Source organism: Hyposmocoma kahamanoa, unplaced genomic scaffold (assembly GCF_003589595.1).
Source record: "Hyposmocoma kahamanoa isolate Upper Pololo Valley unplaced genomic scaffold, ASM358959v1 244, whole genome shotgun sequence".
NCBI lineage: Eukaryota > Metazoa > Arthropoda > Insecta > Lepidoptera > Cosmopterigidae > Hyposmocoma > Hyposmocoma kahamanoa.
Window position 1 is genome coordinate 3,478 of NW_020653761.1, and position 8,253 is coordinate 11,730.

Consider the following 8,253-nt stretch of genomic DNA (forward strand, 5'->3'; position numbering starts at 1 on the left):
CCTTTTCAATCAGCTTTCGCCAGCAGCTATTACAGTAAAAGAAAAACAAATTTAAAACCACTAAACTTAATAATAAGAAAGACAATAGGTATGAAATAACGACAATGAAATAACGGCATTTACTGTGAGAAAAAAAAAAAGAAATAATTAAAAATAAAGAAATTTAAAGTAATTTGCAATAAATTAAAGAATTTTATAACTACACGCATTATCAATTCAAAAAAGTTTAACACAATGAAATTATAAAATGTTCAACAATAACAGTTCTTCCCTAAGGTACTTGCGTGAAACAGAACGTAACTAGCATAAAAAAAAAAATAAAAAATAAATGACATTAACTGTCAACAAGCAGAATTTTGAACTTTTAGAGGTTACGCATAAAAATAATAAAAGTAAAAGTGGGGTGAAATGAGAAAGTAATTTTGCTGGAAATTATTGAACCAAAATAAATGCTAACAAGAAAACGAAGTACATTGCTTGCTACGCACTGCAGCCGACAATTCGGCATATTATTTGGATTTCGCAGCTGCAGATCTTGTGGGGCGAGTTTTACTTGGAGGCCGGTTGGAAACATCATGTGCTCTCGATAGCGGTGGATTAATTGAGTCACCAACAGCAGACCTTGAGGAGCTACAACCTGTAGCTGAGTTGGATGGATTTGACGGCGGCGTCGGTTTGCAGGTCGTGAAGTCCGATAACTCGGTCATATTTGTGACCTTCTTTTTCGTCCCATCGGAACAAACCACTACGACTTTGCCATTCATAGTCCAGCAGCCCTTGATGCCGAGTCTTTTACGGGCTTCCACAAAAACAGCATGCCTACTGGCAGTGAGGAATTCAGACAGGGTTATACCAGTGCCTTTCAAGCCACGTTTAGCAGCCCATACTCTCTGGCGCAGTTGATGGTCACAGAAACGTAGAAGTATTGGACGAGGCTTTCCCATGGCCACATTCCTCCCCAGTCTGGAGCATACGGTTAGAGAAGGCTGAGATACTTCGCTTATACCTAAGTTGTTACAACAAATGTCTAGAGCTTTTCTCATTGTATTCTCATCTCTTACTTCAGGCACACCGTGCAAGAGCAAGGCATTCGAACGTGACCTCATGTCAAGATCATCTAAGGCCTGATAGATGAATTCCAGCTGTGATCTAAGACCTGAGACGGCCTTCCATATAAAAGATTTAAAAGTATGGAACTCACTGGAAACCACTGCTGAATCTTGTCTGGGAGATGCAAGTGAAGTCTCAAATATTTCCATTTTACTTGCAAAAAGGGCAGCCAGCTCGTCCATGTTCTTTCTCAGCATACTGATGTTGTCCATTGCTGGTTTTGTGTGACAAAACTTGTGTGTTAATTAATTCAACAGTGAAGTGGTTTAATGTGGTGAATGTTAGCTGGTGGCGAAACTGTCAATTACTATAATGCATTTATAGCATGTAAGTCTAAAAATTTCAAAAACTACTATTTTTAAACGTGACTAAATAGGAGTATTAGATAAAGGCGTGTTTTTCGCTTACGCCTACCCGCGAATCTCCGAAGTACTGCCACCTTACCTATTTCTGCCGCCAAGCAGTAATGTGAACATTACTGCGTTCCGGTTTTGAAGGGTAAGGGTGCTGCTGAAATCATAGGCATATGGGACATGTCAACTTGTTTTAGGGTGACGGACGCAGTGGGGGTGCCCCTCAGATCTTTGCGATTTAAAGCTCTGAGTGGCACTGCAACTGATATGGACAGGCGTGTCGCTTACCACCAGGCGCAAGACTTGTTCGTCTCGTCACTAGATATTATATAAAAAAAAAAACACTCTCATCCGCACACATTTTTTTGTTTCACACAACTTTGTCTTACCTATACTTACCATATTTCTCATTTTTAGTGTGCAACTAAATGACGCAGAAGACGGGTGCACTGTTTTCATAACCAACATACCATTCAATATAGACAATAATCAACTGAAGGAGTTTGCTGAGAGAACTGGACCCGTCAAATACGCATTAATCTGTATGGATAATCTCACAGAACATTCCAAGGGTTCGGGCTTTGTTAAGTTTGCCGTAAGTTTTTTTTTGTAAAAGTAGTTTAGTATTGTTTATATTAGGTAAGGAATTGGTTTTACTCGAAAGGCGAATTAAAATTGGCTGTTACAGATGACTTAATTTGTAATTAAGTATTTACTATTTTGAATAAAAAACAAGATAATTAAAAAAAAATTCGAATGAGGTAATAACAAATTTCTTTTTGAGTTAATTTTGGGAATAAAACTTTATTATTGTTTTGACAATTGACATACATGTCTGTAGCACAGAGCAGATATTTTATTAATTTTTTTTAGAACAATGAAGATGCAAACCGTTTCTTATCCCTTCCACAATCTGAGCTGAAACTAGACAGTCAGACGATGCAGGTAAAGCCTGCTCTCAAGAAGGAGAACTTACAGAATGGGAAAAAGAAGGAACCTAAGGATAATAGAAACTTGTATTTAGTTAAAGAAGGAGGTAGGTTCGTCTATTTATCTATATAAATTACTAAAGTTTAGACATTTTGAAACATTGTTTAAAACGGAGTTTTTAAGTGTGCGTGCCAACCCTTGAACATAAACAAAATTTTATTGAAGAATTACAAATTAGATTGACTGATTTAGTATTATTGACCTTCTGCTTTCAGTCATTGTAGCGGGAACCAAAGCTGCAGTTGGAGTTTCAGGTTCAGATATGGCTAAACGATTGGCTCTAGAAAGAAGTAAAACGCAAATGCTCAAGAATTTAAACAGATTCGTATCACGATACCGCATTGTGGTCTCTAATCTACCTGTGTTTTTCGACGATGGGAAACTGAGGAAGATATGTGCTAATGCCGTTAGTAGAAATGCTGTTATAACGGAAGCAAGAGTTATGAGGGACTTGAGAGCTCCTCCGGGGAAAGATGGGAAGCATCCGTAAGTGAATTAATAATAAGGTTTAAGAGTTAATAGGGCTACACTCATATTCCTCAATGCCGCGGATAGAAAGTGAATTAAAATATACTTTTCTGACAGCCGTCTTTGAGTCACAAATTCTTTTTAGGGGTGCAATATATATGCTTCGATAATTATATTTTGGTTGATATTTAAAATTGCAATTTACATTATTGAAACAAACTTGGCGCTAAAAATCCAAGGTAGTCACCCATTTAGCGTTAGCAGGTTGGTTGTATCGATGACTGATATTTGTATTTTAATATACATGTGTACCAATGTTTATTTACAAAAAACAACCGTAGAGTTTTTACTTATTCTTCTTTCAGGAATCTGCCTTATGAATGAGTAGCAAAGTTTAATCAATATGACGTTTTAAAGTGTAATTTATACTTACGTATGAAAATATAGATTATTAAATATAGAATATTCAGAATTCCCTTTTAAGGCTACAGATCGTCATATACTACTATCATCAATCTCAACCTATGACCAAAGCATTCCCTTTTCTATCCCAGTTACTATCTATATTGAAACCACTAGGCTGTTTTTAAGAGACACATTACATACCATGCAACACTATCATATTTATGACATTGTGTGTATATGCACTTTGATATTCTGAACAAATGAATAATTCAGAAGATAAAATGAAACTTATATAAAACTTATGTTATACTTCATATGCCAAAAGGTTATGTAAGTTGGTTCAAAGATCAATTTGATTTCCAGTTCAAAAGGTTACGGCTTTGTTATGTTTACGAGACACGAAGATGCTTTGGCGTGTCTAAGGAAGTTGAACAACAACCCTGACGTGTTTGACAACAACAATGTAAGTATTTAGAGACAAATCAGTTTTTTATTCTACCATGTGGGGGGACGAAAATGTCGTGACCCTGGTGTTAAGCGACACAGCTACCCATAACAGTTACAGTGCCTCTCAGAGCTTTAAATCGCAAAGACCTGACGGACCCTGAGACATGAAGTTGACGAGTCCCATGCGTTTCAACAGCACCCTTACCCTTCGAAACCGGAATACTGTAATGATCATATTACTGTTTGGTGGCAAAAATAGGTATGATAACAGGAGTCACAAGAAGCTCTATTTATGTAAACTGTAGCTGGGCTTTTTTGGGGTGTAGTCATGAGCGATAGTATCGCAACTGAACTACGTACGTAAGGCAAGCGTGAATGATAAAATGATGCTTGTAATCTGTTGAGTGATTGTGTCTTTGGAAACAAAGGCTATACCCGCCATGAAAATAATTCCGCAACAAACATTGCGACAGTACAAATTTGACTCGTCTTTGTTATACATACATATACATGATGATTTTTGAGTACAAATATTTGAACAGTATTGTATGTAACTGGTTAATAAATGAGTGACATCCGTGTTTTTGTTTATGATAATTTGCAATTGAATAAAATTGGTTTTTAAAATGATGGCTTCCCGATTTTCGCGTCACTTTATTCGTCTAGAAGGTAATTTATATTGCTTACTCGTAAAATTTTTTAAAAACTGCTTACAGAGACCAATAATCTCGTTTTCTATCGAAGACCGCACCGCGTTAAACGCCCGAAAGAAACGCCTAGAAAAATCCATTGCCAACAATCCAATAGCCAAAATAGAGGAAAACGAAAAAAGCGATAAGAGAAATAGGAAACGAAAAATGAAAATGCCTCCAGATGAGAGCTACGTTAAAAAAGGAAGGTTCCAGAAGAATAAAACATTCAATGAAGTTGGGAAGTTCGTTAAAAGACCAATAGACATAGATGAATTCGCTGGGATAACAGCTAAACAAGGTAATCAACATAAAATAAGGAGCAATCAGAAGTTACGAAGCCAAGCTGAAGTACATCGACAGAACGTGAAGTTTGAGAAGAAGAAAAGTGAACGAGCTAAGCGATTAAAAATGGCGGCGAAAGAAAGAGTTAAACAACCTAAACAGCCTATAAATAAAAACAAAACAACAAAAAGGAGGAGATTCAAGCGAAACAAGAGTGTGTTGTAATCTACGGGTTTGTTTTAGTAACCGACAACGGCGAAGCCAAAAGGAGGTTTATTTCACGCGTATGACAATGGGTATGTATATAATTGTATATTAACATCCTACTTGATCATGGCATTTAATTGTTTATAATAAAATATTATTGAAAAATATATTTTTTTAATTTTAGTGTAACTATGTAGAAATTATCTACATAGAATGAATCAGTAGAATCTTGATAACTCGAATGTCAAGGGAAACCAAAAAAATTCGAGATAGCAAGTTTTCGACTTAACAAGAATTTCGAGATATGAAGAGTTAACTCGTCAAATTTCGACATAAAAAGGCACAATTTCATAGAACATTTATTACGACAAATTACATTAGGTAACATAAAATGAGAGTCAAGTACATAATTATTATGTTTTAAATAATTGATAAAAAATCTGTTATCTTCGTTTGATTCAAGCCATTTACAGATTTTTTATCAATTATTTTTTCTAGTTCATATAGTGAACCGAATATATGATCCTCGATATCATTACATCTTTCAATGTAAGTTCGTAGTGTATCAATTGCTGCTCTTGCTTCTTTATTTGACACCGATGGTTTTAAATCTGCTGGATCAGTTTGATCATCGTCATTTTGATTATCGTTATCGGCGTCTCCATTCTGATTAACGAAATCAATGATTTCAGCATCAGTTAATGTACCAGTAGTAGCTAGCCCTTCATCGCATTCCACATAATCTTCAAATTGACCTTCTATGTTCTGAAGTCTATTCCAGTCAACTTCTAAGCTCGATTCTGGCTCAAGAGGTTCTTCTGAAGGTTCTTCTTGTGTCATCGAAAATCCACAACTTCTGAAACAGTTCGATATTGTTGTCGCAGACACACTTCTCCAAGCTTTGTCTGCCATCCTAATTGCATCCAATACGTCAATACGAGAAGGTGAAGCGGAGTGTTGTTCCATGTCAATTATCAGTTTTCTGACCACTTCCTTTCGGTAAAAAGATTTAAAGTTCTTTATTATGCCTTGATCTAAAGGCTGTAACTTAGATGTTGTGTTGGGTGGAAGAAATTTAACTTTTATTGCTTTCAATGGCGGGATTATGTTGTGAGCAGTACAGTTGTCAATGAAAAGCAATATTTTTCGTTTCTCTTTCGTCATTTTCTTATCGACTTTAATGAGCCATCCTTTAAATATTTCGGCTGTCATCCAAGCTTTCTTATTTGCATCATACTCCAATGGAAGAGTTTGAATACCAGAAAAACAACGAGGCTTTTTAGCTTTTCCTATAACCAACGGTTTAAGTTTTTCAGTGCCTGTCATATTAACTGCCTCCGTGGCCTAACGGTTACCATGCCGGACTGCCACGCAGAGGTCCCAGGTTCGATTCCCGGGCCGGAAGAAATAGTTGTATGGCCTACAATTATTTCTCTCGTGAGTTTGGATGTAATTTGTGGTTGTCTATGTGTGTGTCCATGGCACCCGCGACACAGGGTTTCCCTAGTGCGGGGCCATGTTGAGTGTGTGCGTTATTATTATTATTATTATTATATTATTATTATTTGTTGCTAGCAATATTGTTAATCGCTCTTTACTGTGCTTCCCACCATGGCATTTCTCGTTTTTAAAAATTAACGTTTTGTCAGGTAAACACTTGAAAAAAAGGCCAGTCTCATCGGCATTAAATATGTCTTTTAGTTCATAATCTTTCAATAAACTCTGCAACTCAATATTCCACTCATCACATATCTCATTATTGACACTTGCACTTTCGCCGCAAACTTTTTTAAACACAAGTTCGTGACGCTTTTTAAAATTCATCAACTAGCCATTGCTGGCGCGAAAAGAATTGTGTCCCAATGATTTTGAAAATTCTTCGGCCTTTTCGCGTAATAAAGGCCCAGATACACTTATGTTTTTATCACGACACTGTTTAAACCAGGTGATTAAGCATTCCTCTATGTCGGGAAACTCGGCTAGACGTCGTCTTTTGCTTGATAAATTGCTGGTTGATTCGTATCTTAGCAATATGTCGGCTTCATTCTTAATGATTGTAGATAAAGTGCTTGCTGGTAGTCCATACTGAGCTGCCACGTCTTTTTTCTTCATGCCACTTTTAACCGCATTGATAACGGCAATCTTTTCACGTAAAGTTAAGGTCGTTAGTTTTCTTTTAGTACTCATTTTGTTGCTCGTTATAGATCGCGACACATAAGTTGAACAATGCGCAGAAGGCGATTTCACGGTCTCAACTGAAGTGCGGTATGGGCTGCAACGAAAGGGGCGAGGCGTAACTATAGCAACGTAGCGACAATTGGTCTACGACTCACCCCGCGCGCTCCCCGCCCCGAACATTCCTTTTTGATTTTATTGCCACGAGTTTTGAGGTCCGGGAATCCCGATTAAGAAATCATTATACATATTTTATGAACTTCGACTTACTGAGGTAGGTATTTGCAGTTCGAGTTACTGAGTATTAAAATGTACGAGTAATGCCTCACAGGGAAATAACTTATTGTTCGAGTTACTGAGTCTAAAAAATTCGAGTTACTGCGTCGTTTGGGGTTCGGCGGAAGGGAATAGCATATCTTTTCGATTTACTGAGGATTACGACTTAACAAGGTTCGAGTTATCAAGATTCTACTGTATTTAATTATATTATACGTAACTATTCATAGTTAGTTATTGTATTTGGTATAATTCTCCCAACTACAAATCTCTCATTCTGAACTCTTTCTTCAGGAGTTCGGGTAGAGGGTAGCTCTTTGTATCGCCATTATGAGCACTTTCCCATATTGTGTGCTTTTTATATGAGCATACCTTTGATGAGTGGTCTTGGTTTTGCTTCATTGTCACAATTAAAAACTTACGAAAGCGTCATATTTCTGCAGTTTTGATTTTGCTTTCTTTGCCCGCTTGGCATATTTCTTTCCCGAGGAATTGTTTTTAACAACAAGATCGCCTGTTATCATCAGTTTCTCTGTCGGTCCATTCCTCAGTCTATACATCACTTTATTGTAATTAATATATTTACATTACTGTTCTGCGTTGTTATTGTAATGTTTAAAGTGTTAAAAGAAATTTTGTTAACGAAAAACTTTCTTCAGAAACAAGTATAAATGGATTTGATTTGACAAATCATCAGACGACTATTGACACAGTGACGTTCTGAAATGCTCTTTCTGTCATTTCTCAAGATCGGCTAAATTCACTTTTTTGGTCTTCTCCTATCGTTGAGATTTTACAACCAATCCCATGTTCTTAATTTGATGATAGCCGTAGTCATGTGTTTTTGA

The 8,253-nt window shown here is 36.6% G+C and overlaps 2 protein-coding genes across 2 annotated transcripts; one reads left to right on the forward strand and one right to left on the reverse strand.

Annotated features, from left to right (window-relative positions):
- The first annotated feature begins 1,344 nt into the window (after window positions 1-1,344).
- On the forward strand, window positions 1,345-5,026 carry LOC113228833 (RNA-binding protein 28). Its single transcript, XM_026462241.1, has 6 exons — window positions 1,345-1,437; window positions 1,881-2,058; window positions 2,337-2,499; window positions 2,669-2,939; window positions 3,690-3,789; window positions 4,490-5,026. Exons 2-6 carry the CDS (start codon window positions 2,008-2,010, stop codon window positions 4,970-4,972), a joined length of 1,068 nt encoding a protein of 355 aa, XP_026318026.1. The 5' UTR covers window positions 1,345-1,437; window positions 1,881-2,007; the 3' UTR covers window positions 4,973-5,026.
- A 348-nt stretch (window positions 5,027-5,374) lies between these two features.
- Window positions 5,375-6,280, reverse strand: LOC113228819 (tigger transposable element-derived protein 6-like). Its single transcript, XM_026462222.1, has one exon. The coding sequence runs from the start codon at window positions 6,278-6,280 to the stop codon at window positions 5,375-5,377; it is 906 nt and encodes a 301-aa protein (XP_026318007.1).
- Window positions 6,281-8,253: the final 1,973 nt, after the last annotated feature.